Genomic DNA, 22279 nt, shown 5'->3' on the forward strand with positions numbered 1-22279 from the left:
GAAATAAAATAAGATATTTTTTTATTTCTGTCGATAACTTTCTAACAAGAGGGCCGAAATGAACTTTCGTGTGAAGATAGGTTGATAAAATACAAACAGGATAAGAATTCATAAGTTATAACGCATGGTCGTGCGTTACAGCTATTGGTGTCGGAAATTATAAAACATAAGTTGCAGAATCGAACGATGATACAGAGAGGTGTTGAAAGACGATTATTTCAAGTTTTAATCATCAATTAAACCTGTTTTGCTGTTTTTTCTTTTTACAACTGTAGTTGAACAGTCGACCCAATTTTTTGGGTTTACGACTACTAATGTTCAGCTTCGTCGCCTTGTAATTTTGAACCCAATCTAGAAGACAAGAGAACTCCTGGATCGAGTATTGGGAAAAATTTGCTTTCGTGGAGGACTTTTTTTGATGGAACTAACCCGCATTTGCGTTACATGGAGTGTAAAACCACGAGAACCTCCCTCGGTTAGCCTGACTGCACGGGGTGTTTTGCTGTTTATTTTATCTGCCTTTCTCTAGTGGAACTGGTAAAATATCGATAGCATTTTTGTTTCTCCCTCACTTAAATATTAGTTCACCCCCGCGATGTACTTCGTAGTTTTTATTTTTGATAAAGATTCTGAGAATACATATTAAGAGTGATCTTTACGAAACACCTTGTATACAAAGAGCGTTGTTGTTAGATATTAGTATTAAATTGTCAATTTGTGAGAGGTTTGGGTATTTTTCGTTGATTGCAAAAATTTTGATTATGGCAAAATAAATGAGAAAGAATCTCATTAGGCAGAATTTTTTTAGAATGTTTTTTTTTTCTGTTTCAAATAAAAGTTCAGCATCCATATTTGACATCTGTTTCATTTATGAGTCAAGGGAAATCTATCTAAACAAGTAAAGAAATGCGATTTTCTGCGCACTTATTGTGATGTTCCCTCCCTTGTTTTGGGGGCATTTCTCTTTTTCGAGCATTCTGCTTCGTTATGTTTGAAGTTAATTGGGTGGAAATACAGCATCGGGAGACTTATTTCTCTTTTTAAATCAACTTGTTCTGGAAGAACAAAAGAAAAGAATAGCTACATTTATTCGCGAGAAAAGAATTTAAAGAACAATGCTCGAGATTTTCCATAAAACTTGGTGGAATTCCGCTTAGTCAAAGGAATATGATAAATTCCTCGGTTTAGTGACGCCATTTTCAAATTTTTAGACAAACTAAAAACATACTTACCTTTTCAAAAATATGATGCACGATAATTTTATCGTTTTCCACTTCGATGCACTCGGCGGGTAGGGATTTCATCTTTTCTGAGAGTAAATAAAAAAAAAATGAGTTGAAAATCATCTTTAGTAAGCAAATTTTTTTTTTGAAAATCAGAAAAACGGAAAATCAAAGCGGAAAAAAGAATTGAAAGATTGAAAGACTCATTGTGAAGCTACAAGATTTTAATAAAACTGGTTTATTTAGTTTATTTTTTCCCTTCCGATCGGAAGGGCGGAAGCCTATTATCTATTGTATTTAAACTAAATAGACGAGATCAAATTTTTTTTAGAGATATGAATTATCTTACTGCTTTGTTGTTTTCCTTGCAAAACAATAACATATTTCATATAATAAAATCCACAATATAATTATTTATTTTTATTCATAAGCTTTTAGAAGAAATGTTTTTTGAAGCTTAAGACATTCATAATATTAGTAATAAATTTTTCTAAAATCATTTCTTGAATAAAATAAAACAGCTTAAGGATAAAATATTAACGTTAAATATGTTAAAATATAATGTTAAATATGTTAAAATGTAAAATGTATGGGACAAAATTAGAAAATTTTGCTAATGGTCAGTAGCCAGCTGTAGTATTTTTAACAGTGGCCTCTTTTTAAAACATGTGGCTACATTTAAAAAAAAACTCAACATGTTCAAAGCACTGTTGATATTGATAAAAATCATTTCTCTTGAATTATTTCTCAAAATATGGTAAACGTTATAAGATTCATTTCTAAAAGGAAGAAAGATTTTAAGAAACAAGTGTGAAATCAAGTAATTTTCAGAATATTATGAAATATTTATAATTCGATATTTAAAAAAAAAATAATTACAATAAAAAGCACACGGTACTTCCGACGGAAAAAGTGTCTATATGATGGTGATAAAGATAATATGGTATAACAGATAATTTTTTAATCGCTATTTCTTATATTGAGTCCCACAATTTGGTTAGTGGCAACCATTAACTTTGCCATACAGCAAATTAAATCAAAAATTAACTCTCCAAAATGGTGGTATTTTACTTTACTTTGGTTAAAGAAATAGTTTATGAATAGTTGTAAAAAAATTCGTTTTTAGTTTATGATAACCATTTTGTCTTGACCATATGCAGAAGTATATTATTAAATACGTACAAATAATGCAGCATGAAAAAAATTATAATTCGTTGTGAAATAAAATATTGAGTGGCTCGGTCATGCAGTTCGCATTTCTGACTGACAGCTGAACATAGTGATTTCGATTTCAAAAAATTGAACTGTATTCAATAAAGGATTCGGTGTATATGCTACTGTGAATGACCGAAATCGTTTTGGTAAATGTTTGAAGTATATACTAGATCGGGTTAAGTGCCACTGCCCGGTATACATTTGCCCGGTAAGCCCTATATCAATGTTTTTTTTAAGGTTCAGTGCCTCTCCCCAGTATGCATTTTACCGGTAAACCGAAGACTGAAGTTTTTCCTAATCTATCCTCAGCACATATTTAAATATCGACTAAATATAATAATATCAACGAATAAATTAATAACAAATGGAATATGACAAATATTTATACAATTGTATACGTTTGCCCTGTATTCCCTTCATCAATGTTTTTAAGTTCAAGTGGCACTGCCCAGTATGCATTTAACCGGTAAAGTGCGGCTTTGAGGAGAGCTCCTCTAGACTAAAAGTCTGGGAACGTCTGCTGTTATGGTAACAAGCGAGATCACATTTCTAATCGGGGTGCAATGGAAGAATGAAGGTATCGATTGGTTTAACCACGCTTACCTATGAAAAGATCAAGTGACTTTTCCTCGTAACCATGGTATCCGCCACGACGCGAGTCTGGTATCTGGAGAAGTTCTCCTGAAAGTCGCACTATACTCCGAACATTAAGGTTTCTCCTCGTCTATCTTCAGCAGATATTAAAATATCGAATAAATGAAATCATATCAAGGAATAAATTAATATCGAATGGAATTAGACAAATATTTCGGACATTCATCAAAGTGAGTATGTGATTGTTGACATTCACAGCTGAGAGTCGACATTCTCTTGATTTCGGTCATTCACGGTAACATATATACGCTGCAAGGTGCACATTAAAACTTGCTGAGGTTTTAATCTTTTTATTACGTTGGTGAGTAGATTAAGAAGGAAATATCAGTTCAACCATCGACTCTGTGTAGTATCAAAATGACATATCATAGACCTTACAGTAAAACGTGAAAAAAAAACCTAAGTGCACTTACGTTTACGGGATACACTTACGTTTTTCTTTTTCAATTGCACGGCAGTGTTGCGTTCGGCTAAGGTTGAACCAATATTCTGCCATAATTAATTTGCAATTTGATATTTTACATTTGAAACTTCATTGCTTTCTCTGAATTTTCTCATTTCTAAACTTTAAATTACCAATGGAAATGAAAGGGTTTCTTATGAGGTATCATTGAGATTCAGAAATAAAATGATCATGACTCAACTTACTCAACCAGTTGACTCCTGAGGAGTTTTGAAGATCATTGAGGAGGATTCTTTCACACTCCACCAAACAGTTGGTCGACTGCTCTTGCTGTGTTGTATCGTCCCACTTGAATGGCATGTCCACTCCTTCCTCCTTGTATTCTTGCTGTATCAAAATTATCAGACGATTACGAGAAGTCAGATTACGAATGAATATAGCCCAACAATTTTACTAAGTGTAAAATTTGTTTTGAAGTCTAACCCCGTTATAACGAACAAGGGTTATGGTAAACACTCGGTTATTGTGAATGTTCTTAGTGGTTCCGTCCGAACAGCTATTTTACCAATGTTTCATATACGCATATGCAAATGGTTGAGAAATCGGTAGTTTATTTATGGTTGATTCAAATTCATTTTTTTTGTAGTTATTAAAATAAATACAAAATATTTAGTCTTCGTGGTAAATTCAGGAGCATATAATGATGAATTTTAAATTAAAAATGAAGTAATACACAATATAGAAAAGGGTTTAAAACGATTCATTTAATTGCAATGAATAATGCAATGGTTCCAATAATGTGGAATAGATTGCACAAAAATTTCATCCTTCAACACCAACTTCCTTAAATAAAGACGGAAATCAAAAAGATAAACATCTAAAAGATTTGTTATGAGGAGACAATCGCTTCATTCTATGGAGAATATTTCATTATATGAAGTCATTCAAAGTTCCGATAAAAAATTTCGTCAAATGAAAAAAAATGTTGTAAAGAAACTTTATTGTAGAAAAACTCGACGTAGTTAGTTAGTTAATAAAGCTACATACGTACTATTGCAATCACTATTTACAACAAAACTAATGATAGTTTTTCAAAGATTTTGGCTACAGTGAACCATCTTTCATAGTGGATTTATTGCTGGTACAGCAGATGCTTCACGATAATGATTCGATTTTGATAAAAAATTTATAAGTAACACAATAATGCATCTCATTAGATTCTAAAAAATAGCTATTAAGCTAAAATTTTAGCTACTTTTTAACAGTTTAACTTTCAGGATAAGACTAGAAAATTACTCGAAAATTACCTCATTCAAAATGAGGCTATTTCGAAAATCATAAATAAAGTGTAATATTAAAATCTTAAGAAGATATTAATATTTGGGGTCCTCTAAAGTTTAGGGCGCCACTTCTGAGCATAAGCATTCATTTCGAACTGTGTCCTAAAACCACACATTTTGAACTGTTCCAGAATGAAAAGCTCACCCACAAATCATATAATATAATTTCAAGTTGGCCTAATAAATGAAGTCTTCCATCAATAAGAACTATATTGATTGGCGGAGAGGGGGACTTTGCAGTTGTAACGCAGATTTTGAGATTTCAATCAGATTTGGCTTTCCCACTCTAAATTATGAACTAGAGAAGACGGATTGAGTTACAATTTAAAGCAGTGCATTTATGAGATTTTTGTGTAATTCCATGAAGTCCCTTAACGTTAATTTTACTATTTGCATGTTTTGATCATTCCTTGAAGTTATTTAAGTAATTTTTGTAAGTATTACTTTTTACTGTTTAATTGTGTTTAATGTTTTGAATTCTAAACTGTACAAGTTTTTCATTATTTAAAACTATACAATTTTAAATTACCAAGTCCAAAAGTTGAATGATATTGTTGGAATAGTTTCTGAGTAGTAAAATTTCAAACAGTTTTTATTGTTAACTATTCATTGGGACACGATGTGATGTTTGGATAAATTTTTTCGTAGTTGTGTGAAGAATTCTTTGATTCATTTAAATATTTTTAGAGGTGTGGTTTATTTTTTTTTTGAGGTTTACCTTTTTTTGATGTGGTTTTTTAATTGACAGTACATAATAAGTAGCAAACCTTAAGTTCCATTATGTAAACTCTTGAGATTGAAACTTCGGTTGAAATTTCAAATCCCGATCACTGGATCAAAAGTTACGTAAGATTTTCCACTTTTTAATTTGCGTACTGTCATGTCCTCAAAATAAAGAAAACGGAACATCTTAATAACTTTTACTCTTGTGGTAGGATAGTTAAATGGTTCAAGGTACTAAACTTAAGTTTGCCAAATTTCTTTGTGCAGATGATCTTTTAAGCTACGGAATCTGACACAAAATCATACTTTACATGAATAAACATAACTTTAATTTCGAGGGGTTTGAAATCTTGAACCGGCGTATTTGGAAGCTGTAACATGGACAAAAAATTTTCCCCATAGTTTATTTAAGAATTCTGTCGAAAATATAAGCCCCTTCATATAAATTTATTTCACTCAAAAAGTATAAAAAACAGTCCAATTTTTAAATTATTATTTCTCAAGAACTATTTGACCGATTCCTTTCAAGGTTTGAATCTTTTAATTTAAAATTACATTGTTAAATAATGTAAAAATTAGTGTATCCCATTATTAATAAACGTTTTGACTATTTAAGAACATAAATAATACAAAATGAAAGCATATTTCTTTACATAGAATTATTTGAATTACTTAGTCTTATTTGACTTAGATTTAGAGATTGAGAAGCTCCAAAGAGCCGGGGAAATCAATCAGAGGTCCATTGCACCCAAACCCTAGATTAACGAAAAAGCTTTATAGCTGAAACAAAGTTCGGCAAACACCTAACAGGAATATCTTGCTATTCACAGGCCTTAATGCAATGTTGCCCTAAATGCTCAAATCTTTGAGCAGAATAGACTTCGCAATCACAAGTAATTATTTGAGTTACGAGTTTTATTATTTATTTTAAATAATTTTTGATTGCCTTATAGTATATAGTTCTTGAACTATCGTGAAATTTAGAAAAGGGAAATTAACACTAAGAAGTCTATGTCTCCCTTATTTGAGGCTTTTTAATTAAACCCGGCCAAAGAAAAGCTAAGCTTATTCTGATTAAGCACTTATTTGTGTCTAATTTCCATCTCAAAATAACGTCTCCTCTAATTAAGTGGCGCATTTTATGTCTATTTCTTAAACAATTAAGATTGTCCAGTAAAAATTCTGTTGATGAAATCAAAAATTCAGGGATGTTTTGCTTTTTATTTTTTTTGTATTGCACATCATTTGGTACCTTTAGTTTTCATTAATTTTTTTGGAAAAAATATTTCAGTTTTAGTTTGAAATGAATGCATGAAAATTAGGGCGCTCATGATGTGCAAAACATATTTGAATTTAAAAGCCATAACGATTGTCTTCTGACAATTCATTCGATTTAAAGAACATAAACAGTGAATACTCACGAGTTCCTTGAAGAACATCAGCTGCTGTATATAGTTTTGGAGGAAGTCATTAATTATATTAGTACTCAAACGAAACAGCTGGTTGTGTTCGTTTGTTCCAAATCCCGGTGGATCGATCACGGTTACAGAGAAGGAATCCCCCCTATAAACAGAATGCTCAATCAGCCAACACACAATGAGTTACACATTCAGACTTTATTCCATTGTGATTTCGAAATTCGAGTGAATGCTTTGATATTACTAATGAAATATGCGATACACGAATATAGCGATGAGTCAATTGCAATTTAAACGTTAATAACGAAATAGTTTCTAAGATTATAATCTTCATCAAATATGGTAAATAATAATTTCATTATTTTTGTAATTTTAGTTCCTCAAAATCTAAGATGCCCGAGAGAAAGGATCACTTTTCACTGTCAAACAAAATTTTATTATTTGACCAGCAATAAAAGGGTGTTTTCTCTGGAAAAATTATCAACCAATTTTTCTAATAGAAATATTTGCTATGTTATTATAAATGCTCAAAGCTAACTTTCCCAATCTCCTCTATACGCTATCCCTATAAGGGTAATTTAAGGGAGAGAATTGAAATTCTTCAACAAAGGCGACAGACGCAATGCGTCCGATGTATTTTTTATGATGGGTTGAACAAGACTAATAGTTTAGAAGTCATAAGGGTCTTGTGTACAAAAAGTACAAATTTTAACTTGTACCTATTTACGCATCTGATATTTCTACTAAAACTACGGCGGCATTGTTTCATATGTATTTTTTATTGTAACTTTGAATCGAATGAAAATATACAAGAGTCATTTTTCTGACTGCATGCGTCAGTTCTGGTGAAATGCGCATGCGCCCCTGCATTACGTAAATGAAAATAAGAGATTTTGCAAAAAACCTTAAAAACTCTAAGGTAGTGGAATATTATTTTAACTTCCATCACAAAATCAAAGCAAACATTTACAACGGACGTAGACTATATTTTTAAAACTTTGGCATACGATTCAAGGTGTTTTAGTCTACGTAAAACTGTGGTTCCATGAGCAGAAAAACATGGAAGATTATAGATTTTGATGAATTCAGCGATAAAGAATGCAGCTTATAACTATTATTATTATTAATTAATATTTAAAAGAATATTATTGAGCTTTTATTGATTATTTAACTTCTTTTAGCTAAACTGTACAGTTAAAATATAAATATAATTTATAGTTTTAAAACAGCGAGAATGTATTTAGTTTCTTATGAAAATAGTATAATTAGATATCCATAATATTAAACAAAAACAAATAAATAATTTTTTTTTACTGAATGAACCAATTGTTGTAAGATCGCATGATTAATCTCTAAACTTCATCAATACATTTCTTCAAATTCGCATTCCATGAACATATTTTTAGTTCAAATACAGTTAGTTTTTAGACTTAATTAGAACAATATTTAATGGTAAAAAGCAGCTTTGTTTTGTAGCTTTGTCTTGGTGGCTTAAATCACGTCAACATAACTTAAAGATACGTAGCATAAAAAAAAATCACGATTACGTGCGGTTGTTTCAATCATAGATTCGGGAGTGTACTTCAGTACTAACATAAAAGTGCAAAATCTTCCTATTTTTGTATTTCATACATGCATAAGTAAAATGAAAGGATCAGACGTACTCTTATCTGTTTTGTTATATTTGAGAAAAAGTAACACAACGTGAGTGACGACGTATGTCACTAAATATGGATGCAAGTGACACTTTCAATGTTATAAAGTAAGAACGTCGGAATTCAAGAGCTCATGGCGAGTGCTATTTTTCTTTTCTATAAAAGTGAAATATAAAAAGAGAAAAGAAAATGTTTATCTGGATAGAAAGTGTAAAAAAATTAAAAAGAATTGTTTAAATTATTTTAAATTAGCTCTTCACTTTGCTCACATAAAATAGCTATAATTTTCTGAGGTATCTTTAAGCGGTGACCCCGTGAAACTTTTTATTTAGAACGATAACAGTAAATAATTGTTTACAAAAGAAATAGACATTTACGACCGACTATTGTCTAGAAAATCTACCTGTTAACGTAACGATGTTTGTATAAGAGATCTTGATTCACAGGTATAACTGTTTCAATACTTCGTACAACCGTGCTATGAAGCTTCACCCTCCAATGTCATGTAAATTAGAGATAACTGTTACTTAAAGTGGAAGTTAAGTTTATTTGATTTCGAAAATAAATGCGTCTGTTATTTAACTCAATAGTTACTTTGGAACAATCATAATTTTCTAATCGTTTCGAAAGTAGTAGCATCTGTATTTTAATGCATTGGTAATCCTGGCGCATTTATAAGAAACTAATGACAAACTTTTGAAAGAATGTGATACATTAGAATTCCTAATTTTTCCTGCCTAAAAAAATTTAACTAAGCAAAATTTTTTTTGAAGTTATACTTCTTATGCGACTTCCAACAAGGTTGCGTTAAACGTTTAACGCTACATTTTTATTCGCCGGGAAATCACGTGGTAGGATCCAGTTTTCCCTCATTCATTTCCATATTTTTTTGGTTCTCACTAGCATAAAAATAATAAAAGTATTGTTTTTCTACAAATATTTTTTTTAGTTTGTTTTGATACACATATAATTTAATAGGGTAGTATTTTTTATTTTCAAATTTAGTGGATAACAATTGTAAAAAAGGAGTGAAATTAATCCCACGGACAATGCGACGGATGTAAGGTTATGTCAAGGTACGTCTCTTGTGAATATCAATTGATTGTTAGGTTTTCTCTTCTGAAATTATATTATGACGCATTCACATACATTATTAATGCAAATACATTTTCCAGGGCGAGACGATGAGTCAACCACAAGCACTTCCACTGGTTCAAGAGGTCCACGAGGGAAAAATGCACAATATTACCGTGATTACAGAGCACGGAAGCGAGCGGAGCAGGAAAACGAGTCGTTGAATAGAACTAGTGATCCTTCTACGACTGCTGATTCTTCTACAATTAACGTCGCAGGTTGCGAAGTTTAACTTCTTCCACGCGGAGGGACTCCACGCACTATTGTTTTGTTTTTCACGATGTCCACTTTAATGAACAACTGCTTATTTTGAAAATATTTAATGTGATTAATTTTTTTATCGCTAAAAGTCTTGAAATTCAGTTGTCTTGAGTGACATCTAGAGAATTTGCTCTTTGTATGCGCATAAAGTAAAAACGAGCAAAATAAGATAAATTATGGTTTTCTTTGAAATGAAAAAGGACTTTAATAATCGTTGAGAATGGTTATCTGAGAAAAATATTTATTCCTTCCTGAATTTCGTTATTTTCTTTAAATTAGATGCTTACACTTTAAGCAGAAGACGATTAGAGACACGTGTGACCAATGACGTCAGCACCAGCTGATCGTTTTTAAGCAAAATATCGTGCTAAATTTGAGTTAAGTTTCTCTATGTTAGAATGTTAAATAACGTGAAATTAATTGAATACAGCGCCGTATCGCTCATAGAATTTGTTGAGATATAATTTTTTTCGTTCACGTCTTTTATTTAATCTAGATTTATTATTTGTTTATGCATTTTATTGTAACCATGATATACTTTTAGTTTGTGAATATTTAGTTTTTGTGAATATGCAACTTCGATGCATATTTAGTTTATGTTCTACATGACTTAGTGCCTGTCCTTTTGCTAAGTAAGAAATATACATTGAAAAAATAGAAATATTTGTGAAAGAATCTTTGTGAGAGAATATAGAATGTGTCACATAAGAGAATTATTACTTGACGGACTTGGATAACTCGAAATAGAATAGAAAGAACAGTTGCTAAGGTAAGCAAATTCCACGTTTCAACAAACAATCAGGAACGAGATACACACACTACATCACTTGCAGGTATTCCATTGAAAAGTTTGATGTGCTATCTAGTGTTTGATGTCAATAGTACAGTTTTTACTGACATTTCGCATAAATAATTTCATAAAAATAACCGAAATACTAAATTAATAATGATTGGATATATAAATATAATTAAATATTTTAAAAATAATTACTATTTTTTAGTCTTAACTCTCGGAACACCTGCGACCCTTTCACGGAATACCTTTTGAGTGCCGCTGAACTAGAGACCCACGATTTTTATATTCATATTTCTTTTTCTTATCAATCTTTTCTTCTCTTTATAAAGTTATATCTTATTCTTATCTTTATATTGTTATCTATAAATTAAATAATAATGAGTCTAACGAACCCAACATATTTCGCTGTTTGTACACGGATTTGGTTTCACAGATTTAGTTCCTCGTCAAAATTCTCTGATGGTACCAATTCAGTTTTGTTTACGTGCAAGGCCCTGGCGGAAAAAAAAGTGGCACCGGAAAAAACAATGAGAACATGCAAAAATTATTATCCAAATAAAATGCAATTTATATCAAGACGCAAAATAAGGAAAATTGGAAATACAGTCGAACCATCAGAGTCGAACCATCACATTATTCAAGTCTAACTCGAACCTCGATTTCAGGAATTTTTCGATATCTCGAAGAAAAAAAAATTCCCTTCAAATTTCCTATGCACTCAATGTCAAAAAGAACTTGATTTCACGAATTTTTCTTTCTAATCCCTCGCTAACTTATCCCTCGCTTTTTTTCTTCTAAAATCAAAAAAACATTAAAAAAAAGTTTTAAGAATGGCTGACGAGGCATGGAATAATGTGTCTTCCTCTACGATAATGAATGTCTTCAAGAAGTCTGGATTCATTAAAGATCACAAAAGTAGTCAAACAATCAATATCGTTTATTCTGATGAAAACTACACCGAAAATGATTGGAACAAATTGACCGGACTCATGAAGCTTGATGACATCGAATTTCATAACTTTGTAAACGTAGATGATGCAGTAACAGTGTGTGGTCAGTGGGATGACAATAATATCATCTCTCAAACGAAAGCTTCTTGTGAACTATCAGAAGAAGAGGACGAGGAAATCGAAGATTTACCGCCCAATGTTACTAACAAACAAGTAGGGGAGAGTCGGGCAGCCCCGCCCACTGTCAATTTCATATGTATAGGATATTTTTTCAAGTCAATGGGCCATCGGACATTAATTGTTATATTAAAAAATGATTATTTTCAAAGTTTCAAGTATTTATGCAGCTGGTAACATGGTAAACAATAGTTTTGAAATAATGTTGAATACAGTAGTCATGAAATTAAGAAAAATTGACTGAATGTTTCGATTAAACTTCATTTTAATACTAAGAAAATATTTTTTTCTGTACATACAGCATTAAAGCATGTAGTCTTAAGTTTAATTTGCAGAAAGAAAGAAGTTAATATGTGAAAAATTGTTCGAGTAATTACAAATTTACAAAAAAAATTGGATTTCGGGTAGCCCCGCTCACATGAATCTCGGGTATCACCGCCCAATTTTATTTCGTCGATAAATGTACGGTTGCAAAGATTATTATTTTATTGTTTCAAATTTGAATGTTATATGCATTTTTAACAACAAATATTGTTGTTATGAAATGATTGTTATTAAATGATAGAATTCACTAAAAGTTTATAAGTATGTAATAAATAAAATAATTTTGTGATAAAAAGGATAAACGAGGTTTATCTATTGTCAATACATTGGTCATTTTCATTTACACCTGAAAAAACAATAAAAAAAAACATAATTTTTGTAACTGGGTGGGACTACCCGACACATTTTGAAAAGAGCTGAAAAACATGTTTTTTTAAATTTCTATTTTTTTAAGTTAAACTATTCTTTTTTTGGTTTATTCTTTTTACATTATTTAATTAGATGATAAAACAATAGAAACATACAAAAATATTGATTATTACTCAATATTATACAGAAATATAAGCAATACTCCTTAAGTGGGCGGGGCTACCCGACTCTCCCCTACTTTCTGCAGTGGACACTGTAAGGAGATTCATTGAGAGGCAGCCGAATATGTCAGAGGAGACATTTAAAGCTATAGTCCACTTAGAAAGTATTATAGACAAACTTTCTTACACATCTCTAAAGCAAACAACAATTGAATCTTTTTTTTAAATGAAAGTGCAAAAAGTGTTTTTAGAATAAATATGGAATAGTAAATAAGGTATGTAAAGAGCATTTTTCTTTATTCTACGATCGATAACATGCGATTTTCGATAATTCGAATTTTCGATATCTCGAATTTTTTCCCCTCTCCCTTCAAGTTCGAGATATCGAGGTTTGACTGTATATGTTATCTTACTTTAGTTGGAGTTTCTATGTGGGTTGTCATAAATGAATTAACATCACTCACCCTAGCCATATTCCGAGATGCATCTTATAATATAGTTCAACCTCTATTTCAAATGTGATAAAAATCTATCTTATCTTTTTGCACGGTTACCACGGCAACATAATCCACAACTTGAATATTTAAATTTTTATCTAATTTTTGGTAACCATAAGAACTTGTTACATGTTTTGCGCCAATAAATTTTATTAGTAATAGTGTAAAATATGATTCCTAATGATGTTTTGTATTTCTTCTTTACACATTCTTTCGGTTGCATATGTTGACTAGACTAAGTTTTACTTAAAATTCATAATTGCGGTAAATATATTATTTAATAATTGTATATCAGTTAGTAAACTTAGGTACCAGGTTTATCATAAAATATGGGGTAATAAAGTAATAACATCGTTTTATTTTGTAATACAGAAATACCGCTCTTAGTTTTAATCCTTTGATTTTGGAATAATAATTAAAATAAAAAGTGTAATTAGAAATAGAGATAACTAAATCTTACAGATAAATAAATATCTTTAAAGTGAGGTAAAAAATAGTTTATATATAAACAAATCCTTTAGATATTTTATTAACTTTACGACGATGGCATTCAGAGAAATATGGATCTTTATATGGAAAAAATAGATCATACCACGTGTTTTATCTGTCCCTCAAAAAGGCACAGAAAATAATGGAAAAGAGTTTTATACCATAACATTTTATGTTATATCTATGATATACATCTATGATAAAAAAAAACACTACAGGACGTAAACCCTTTAGACACCAATTTTCAATACCTTGACCGCTCAATAGATCGAATACATATTTTAACATGTCTAACATTAAAGGCCTTACATATTCTACCATTAAGAGAAAATCAGGCTCTTGTCTTGTGGTGAGGCTAACAGACAAATTCTCTTGAAGTAAATGTTAAGAATATCAAATAATTAATCTTAAATGTCTTATATTAACTATTATAATGTAAAACATAAACTATAAAATCTTTCAAATTTAAAATAAGAAATTTTTCACTCTTCTTACAAATATATCCTTCCTGGTTTTCACGTTTGGAAATATTCTGTTCCCATAACTTTTTGAAATTTATTCGAATCCATTATTGCATTGCTCTCACTGCGAAATTACAACGATTTCAAGCCACTCATCCCACACCCCTTTGTTAAACAAATTGAAAATAAATAACCGGTTTCGGAAAATGCCTTTAAATATCAAATCTCAAAGGTGAGGTATTTAATTTGACTGTGGGGAAATTAACCACCGCTTTAATTACTTTTTATGTGTCATTTGAGCCATTCACTTCTTCCATTCTTTCCGAAACTTGTTTTAATTGGTGGAGAGGTTACAGAAACGGTACTTACAATAAAATAATAATTGACGAATTCCAAAAGGTTAAGAAAAAAAAAGAAGGAAAAGAAAAAGAGTTAATTTGAGTCAAAAGACTGATTCTTGTGGGACTCATTTGAAGCTTATTCATTTCATGTCGATGGATAAAGAGTTTGATTGCAAAAAAGTCTTTGAGGAAAGTTTTAAGATGTACTTAATATTCTTCTATTGAATGTTTCTAATGGGCCATTAAATTAATTTGCTTTTGTACTACAAATTGCCTTAAATGAGGATTTTATTTCCTGTTGATTAATACTGTAGTTTTATGACGAGGTGCCTCGTTAAGCTGCTAATGTAAAATTTTCTTGGCAGGGTTTTGTTTGATACAATCTAAATATTTATTTGGGAAATAAATAATTCAAATAATTTACTGCAGAAGGAAAACGATGGCAGCAATTTTTCTTTTCCTTCTTTTTTTGTAATTCTTTTACGAAAAAGAATTAGCTCATTTTACTTTTAATTAAGACTAAGGGGGTATGCCCCCTGTTCACTAACGCTCATCTACCCCGATGATTTGCTTTAGAATAATTGGTGCCTCATGGAATAAAACAGTTGAAATTATTCAACTAAAAATATATGTACTAAAAAGAACACGTGTAAATCCACTTCCCACGTCCAAATATTTTCCCTATGATACTATTAAGATATATTAGTGAATATAAATTAAGTTATCATTTTTTAAATAACATTTAAAATTAATCAAACAAATTAACAAATTTGGGTGAGTTTAGAGCTGTGATTTAATACTTTCGCTTACCAAACGTACGGATGTATTTTAAATACAATTTTTGCATTCATCACTTTGTGCATGAAGTTGTAAGTTAGGTTCCAAATCATTTAACGAATCTGTTTAACCGTAATTCATAATAGTATATTAATGTAATTTGCACCAAAAAATAATTGCAAAATGGTTAAGAAGATCAGACAACAATTTAGGGTAGACTTTGAGGGTGCCCCTTGATTCTCGCCAAGTTGTGATGGCGGTTGATCACCAAGCTGGGCGATGTTGAAACCCAATCGTGATTCTGATTGGTTTAGATTTTACCGTTATTTTTAAATGTTTAACGGTATATGTAATTTCAGAGGTTCGTTATTTCTACGTTGGATACCGGCTGGTAAGGTTACTTTTGAATCTGGTCAATAAGATCGAAAGTATGTGGGCAGTCATGAAAAGGAATTTAAGAAAAAAATGTCACCGCTAGTTCGGTATAACAGACGCCATTTTCGATTCGTATTTCGTTGAATTTATGTGGCGATGGAGGTACACAGATTCTATTCATGATAAATTTACACAGTATCTAACTGTTATTAGATAATTCTGTGCACCTAAATCTGAGAATATTCAAGCTTAATGAAGAAGATAGTTGTTTTTTTCCTTTTCTTTCTGCGCCTACTCCATTAATTTTTGCTTCGATTCAAAATCCTTTTTATTGGGTTTATTAATTTTGCTTATATTGGGTTTATTAATTTTGCTTATATTGGGTTTATTAATTTTGCTTATATTGGGTTTATTAATTTTGCTTATATTGGGTTTATTAATTTTGCTTATATTGGGTTCATTGCAAGTTTTGACCGATGTTTTGTTGAAATTTTCCAATCTTTTATTGAAATATCTTTATGTTTTGGCTGAAATTCCTGTTACCACGGTGTTCCACGCAAACAGGAATAGCGCCAAACATAAGTCGCCAATTTCGCCAAGGGCCACCCTCAAGTATATTTTCCGCACAATTTAAATAACTTAATCTTAAGAAATACATTATACTATTATTAATAATAATAATAATACTAAAAACAATCCTCCTAAACTCTTAATTTAGAAGTCAAACAAAATCAAAAGCGTGATAATAACAGTGCAGAGGTAATTTTAACCCTTAAATTAGTTAACCAAAAATATTTACAGGAAAAGAATAACTTTATAACCTTTATCAATTTTATGCTGATGACAAGAAAACTAATATGAAAACTAATGTGGTAAAACTGGATCCTACCATGTGATTTACCAGCCAATGAAAATGTTTTGACAACAATGTAAAGCTGCTACACCGTCATTAGATTTTTATGTAAAGTAAGATACGAAGGTTTTGGAACAATATAGTGATTAGCCACATTTTCCCAAAGATGACAGATTTGCATGAAACTTTTCTTTGGTAAAATATTCAGATCAGTAGTTTACAAGTTGTTCAGAATTTCTTAAGGACACCAGCAGTAACATAATACACAGAAATTTACGTTTTCCTATAGATAAATTATTTGCAAGAAACAAGAATATTTACAGATAGATAATTTGCAAGCTTTTCGAATTTCAATTAGATAGCAGCCCGATACACAGAAATATCTTACTGTCTAGGGGGATATGACTGTTTTTACCAAAAATGACTCCTTTGAACGATTTGAAAATGTGGCTTGTTATTATATTGCCCCAACTTTTTATGTCTGCTAATCTTTGAATTTTAAAAGTCTTTTAAATATATTTCTTCGTTTAAAATGAAACATTTTCAAACGAAATGGGCTGTTCGTTTCCATTTGGTTTGTATCGAATAATTATTGAGAGAAGCAAACTATTTTTTATATTTTTTTCAGAATTGATGTTAGTTGAAAATCTGTAGTTAAAAAACGCTCACGATTTAAAACTTTTACCTGTAAGCTCTCACTTGAATAAATATTTTCACCACAGTTCGCTAAATTTTAAAGAAGTATAATTCTTTGACCCAACACTGCCAAGCTAAATTGTGGGGAAGTATGACTATCTCAATCTAGGAAATCATTTCTGAACTAGGACAAAATTCTGAATAAGCATTTCTGTCTTTGATTGTTTCGGAGTTTTAATCTTTAAAACGGGGTAGTGGGTGTTGTGAAAGATAGCGGTTAAAAGATTTGACCCCTTTAATGTTAATTTTAATTCTTTCGCGTTTCACAATGTCCGTGGAATAATATGTAATTATATATAATGGATAACTATAATATATAATATAGAATAATATAATTGTTTATTGTAAAATTGCACACAATTATAAAAAAAATGTTTATTCAAAGATAATTCCATTAAAAAATAATTTTTAATTATAGTTTAATTTTTCAATTTAATTATGATTTCAACAGATTTCAACATTCAAACTTTCTGTGTAAATTGTGTGCATTTTGAAATAATTTTTTCTTGTGTTTACATCTGATATGAGAGGTTCATATAACCTTAATAATGCAATGTTAAATATCAAAATCGAATATCTGAATAAAAATGGGTGAATAGTTTCTAGGCGGTAAAACTTCTAAAAAAATTGAACTTTTAGTTTTTTATTCATTAGATGAAAAGTTATTTCAGGGTAATATTTTTGGCTCACTGAACACAATAAAGGGTTTCGAAAATTGAAAATTGTTTCATATTCATAGTAAGTTTAAAATTGTTACGATATATCATTCCGCTAAAAAAAATATGTTTCTTATTTTATAGTGTATGAGTATCAAAGAAACTATCTTCACCAAAATTGTTTAAAAAGTTTTTTTTTAAAAAAAAGAGACGAAAATGAGTTAAAAAAAACTGAAACTCACAGTACAAGTCGAGAGAAAGAGAGTTGTTTGTTGATGGAAGAGACAATCCAGTCGAAAACTTTTAAGTAAAGAAATTGAACCCAGGAATCTCTTTTCTTCACAACATCTTCGACGCAAACACCTTTACACACCACCGAACACAATTTCTCGTGATCCACGCTCAAGTTTTTTGCCGCTGGTAAGGAAAAAAAAAAGAAAAATTGGTTTTTTACAAATAGTTTTTTTTTCTTTTTCCATCTATTCCAGGAGCAGAAAATACATGTAGCTTTCATAAAAGCCATTTTCTTAAAAAAAAATTTTTTTTTAATAACACCTGAATTTATTTATATTTTTTGTTTGTTTTAAAGGTGATAATATAAAAATTTCGAAAAAGAAATTCATTTTTAAAATTTTTCACTTTATATTCGAATGTTAAATGCGGCTTTAAAATTGTGCTTAAATCTATTATCTCAAATCGACACTGAAATATGATTTTCAAACTATTCTTTCTATAAAATTCATATTTATACCATGTATTCTAATGTACATATACGAGTTTATATTTTTTGAGATTTTGGCAAATCAAGGATTCAAAATCTTTGAAAAATTTACGACATAAAACCTTTTTTAGTATAAAGCTGTGAATGGAATTTTAGCAGTTCTTTTTCAAGAAATTTGAAAACATTCTTGTTCTTAGTTTATTAAAAGTTTTAGTGAGTGCGAATTTTAATAATAATTAATAGTTTTCTTGCATAAAAGGAGAATGATTTTTATAGGAGCTGTATTTTAGCTGTAGTATTTTTAGCTGTATTTCAACAAGTATCTTCAATTAACAAAATTTGCACAAGTGTACTAAAGTTCACCAGAATTTCACAAAAATTACCCTTTTATTCTTTTATTTAGCAGTTTTTTTGCCGATGCAAAAAGTTTAGTCTGGTGTATTTCGATTGGTATTAACAACAACACTAACGACAGCGTGGCTTCAACCACAAAATGTAAAGATACGTAAAGCATGCGCCTTTATTTCAAAACTCACGTTTAAAACTGAAGAATTTCCTGTGTTATTATTACATTGCTCCATCTTTATTTAGATTATTGTATTTACAAAGAGAACAGAAAAGTCTACAAAGACAATTAATGATTAATAAATTGGTCACCTCCTCGTCAATGATGGAGAAGAGAATCCAACTAAAAAGAATTTATTTTGTTATTTTAAAACACTGAACACGATGCCCAGTAAAAGGAGTTGGCAGTCGATGACGTACTCTTAATCGACAGTAAAGAATCTGATGAAAATTAGAAATAAGTTTGTGTCTTTAAAAGCTACACAGCTATATGATCAGCGAGATAAAAATCTTTAATGAATTATAATTAATTTCCCGCTCTTTGCTCTTGGTCTGTCACGTATAAATAATTTTAAAACTTTCAGAATTTATCACTCTCAAGGCAAATTAACCATTATCGTCTGCTACTAAGAGCAGTTATAGTCACATTAAATACGTATTTGTAGAATTCTTGTTAAATTGAAAAATGTGTGTTTCCTGGGAGTATGAAACTAATATTCAAGCGAGAAAAAATAAAGATAAAAATATTCCAAAATCAAAAAAATTGGTGGAGAGTGAAGGCGCGAATAAAATCATCAAAACCAGTTTATTTATCTGTTAGGATTGGACTGAAATCGTCTTTCTGTATTAGTTTCCATAACGTTTCTTTCTCAATTAATGAAGTTTTAAATTATTTCGATATCTCCTTCGTTCACATAGACCTCATTAGTAAGTTGCCAAATTTTGAGTTGATTTTTTTTCTCTTTTTTGAATATTAACTTGCAACCCCAAGTGTGCATGGTTTGTTTTTTTGCAAGAATTTTAAAGGATGTTGTTTTCGGATTACCCTGTATAAATTTAAAGCACAAACCTGATGTGATTAAGTAAGGATTGTTAGCTGTTGCTGCTGATCCTTTCAGAGTATAAGTAACATCTCCCAATAAAAGTATTGCTGCCAATATCCTGAGAACCACAAGGATTTCCTGAAAAAACAAATCCTCAATACATTTCTTTGAACTTTTTTGGGAAAAAAACTGACATATTTTGTAAATAGTACAGAAAACTATATTTTAATGGCTTTTATAATGTAACGAAATTTTATGACATTATTTTCCTGTGACTTTTACAATGGCAGAACTTAGCTCAGAAGGAAAAATCTCATAAACTATTTTCTTTTAGAAAATCATATTAATAATTTTTAGTTATTTCTTATTATTACATAAAAATGAAAAACTTTAATTTTTAGAATTTGTTGCCTTCTAAAAGAGATATTTTTATAATGTATTTCTTCACATGAAATAAAATCCATGAAACGCATTTCTCACCTTTCTTGCGATTTTTTATTGTAAATTGAAGTTTTAAAACCTAAAGAAGATAAATCTGAGTGTATTTTTTCATCGACATTCACTTTGTAAAGACACAAAAACAGAAAAACATAATCCTAAATATTATTTTTAAGCGATAAAATTGTTCTAAATGTTGACAAATGTATTAGACAATGGGTCTTAAGAGGTCTTACTATGATGAGTAACTCTGATCGTTAGCAGGAAAATTTCTCTAAAAGGTTTGACGTGATTCAATGCTAGGAAAAATTTTAATAAATTAAAGTTTATTGCTTCTGAATGATAAAGCTGAATTCTGTCACAAGGCAATTAAGGAAATAATAATTTCGATGCAAATAAAAATGTAAATAAGAAATATGGGGGTGAAAATGAGAACCGAATAAGCCGGTGGGCAATGGAGGACTAACAATTTTTTTGAAGCATTTATTGCTCCAAACACTTTCTTTAAATAAAGGAATGCGTTAGATGCTATGAGTGTTTGTCAATTTTGTTCAAAGGGAACTGATAGCTGGAGTGTTTATTTTTATTAAGGATAACAGATTTATTGGAAGAAATTTATTCGTTTTAAAATTATTGACACGAAAAATTAGTTATAATACGTATACAGAAATGATAACATATTTACGAGGACTGTTTTTTAAGTATGGACCGTTTGAGAATAAAAAGCAAACAAAAGAAAATTTTCATGAAGCAAATTTATTTTTTGATTCTACATTCCACGCTTTTCTTCTTCTTTTTTCTACGATTCTAGGTCATTTCAATATTCCACGTTTCTCTTTTTTCAAATAGTTGCCAAGTTTGCTTAAACACATATCATACTTTTCAAGTAGATTTAGAATACTCTCTTCATAGTAACTTGCCGCATTCTCCGATAACCAAGAAGTCACAACTGTTTTCAAGTCTTCTTCATCGTTGTACTGGTTGCCGCCCAAACAATGTTTGAAACATCGGAAGAAATGAAAATTACTTAGCGCAAGGTCTGGGCTGTATTGAGGGATGGTACAAAACTTGAAAGACAAAAGAGTCCAATAAAGCTCGAGACTGAGCTGTGGAGAGAGTCACTGTCATGGAGTAGCAAAACTTTCTGTCATTATGCTAGTTGGAAGCTTCGTAAACTTCACAAATCTGTCGGTGAATGTATGCAGCAGACATGGTTTTTGCTGACTGAAAATGCATTACTGACCGCATATCATACGCAGCTGGCAATTTGTTAAACTTGAACATTTTAAAGAGGCAGAATCTACACAGCTATAACTGAGCACAGTTGTTCCAAATGAATACCAGAGAACCATGATGGCTCAAGGGATAGAGCTTTCGCCTTCCAATGAGGTGAACCCGGCTTGAATCCCAGCCATGGCTGGTCGATACGAATTTCGCATCCGGCTTGCACTGACCACAGTGCGGGCGTGAAATATCCTCAGTGGTAGAGGGATCATAGGCTGGAGTCCCTTTGACGTCAGACTAATCGTGGGAGGTTCTCGTGGTTTTACTCTCCATGTAATGCGGGTAAGTTCCCTCAAAAAGTCCTTCTTGAAGGCGAATTTCTCTACTTCATCCAGGGGTTCCATTGTCTTCTGGATTGGGTTCAAAATTACAAGACTACGGAATTGTAGTAGTAAATCCAAAAAATTGGGTTAGCTGCTCAACAACGGTTATAAAATATAAAGTAAACTTTAATGAATACCAGGACACGACGCAGACACTCATTGTGACGCAAGTGTCAC

General features: G+C 30.7%; 1 protein-coding gene across 1 annotated transcript in view; it reads right to left on the reverse strand.

Moving 5' to 3' along the window:
* ninaC (STKc_myosinIII_N_like and MYSc_Myo21 domain-containing protein ninaC) overlaps positions 1-22279 on the reverse strand; it is a 171473-nt gene that overhangs the window by 15022 nt on the left and 134172 nt on the right. The window contains exons 16-20 of the mRNA XM_043046374.3: positions 20084-20195; positions 18191-18365; positions 6980-7121; positions 3741-3882; positions 1233-1309 (exon numbers count right to left, since the gene is read on the reverse strand). Coding sequence (XP_042902308.2) covers positions 1233-1309; positions 3741-3882; positions 6980-7121; positions 18191-18365; positions 20084-20195 — 648 coding nt within the window. The remainder of the gene's footprint in view (positions 1-1232; positions 1310-3740; positions 3883-6979; positions 7122-18190; positions 18366-20083; positions 20196-22279) is intronic.

Source organism: Parasteatoda tepidariorum, chromosome 3, assembly GCF_982258835.1.
Source record: "Parasteatoda tepidariorum strain Cologne lab strain chromosome 3, Ptep-v5.0, whole genome shotgun sequence".
Taxonomy (NCBI): domain Eukaryota; kingdom Metazoa; phylum Arthropoda; class Arachnida; order Araneae; family Theridiidae; genus Parasteatoda; species Parasteatoda tepidariorum.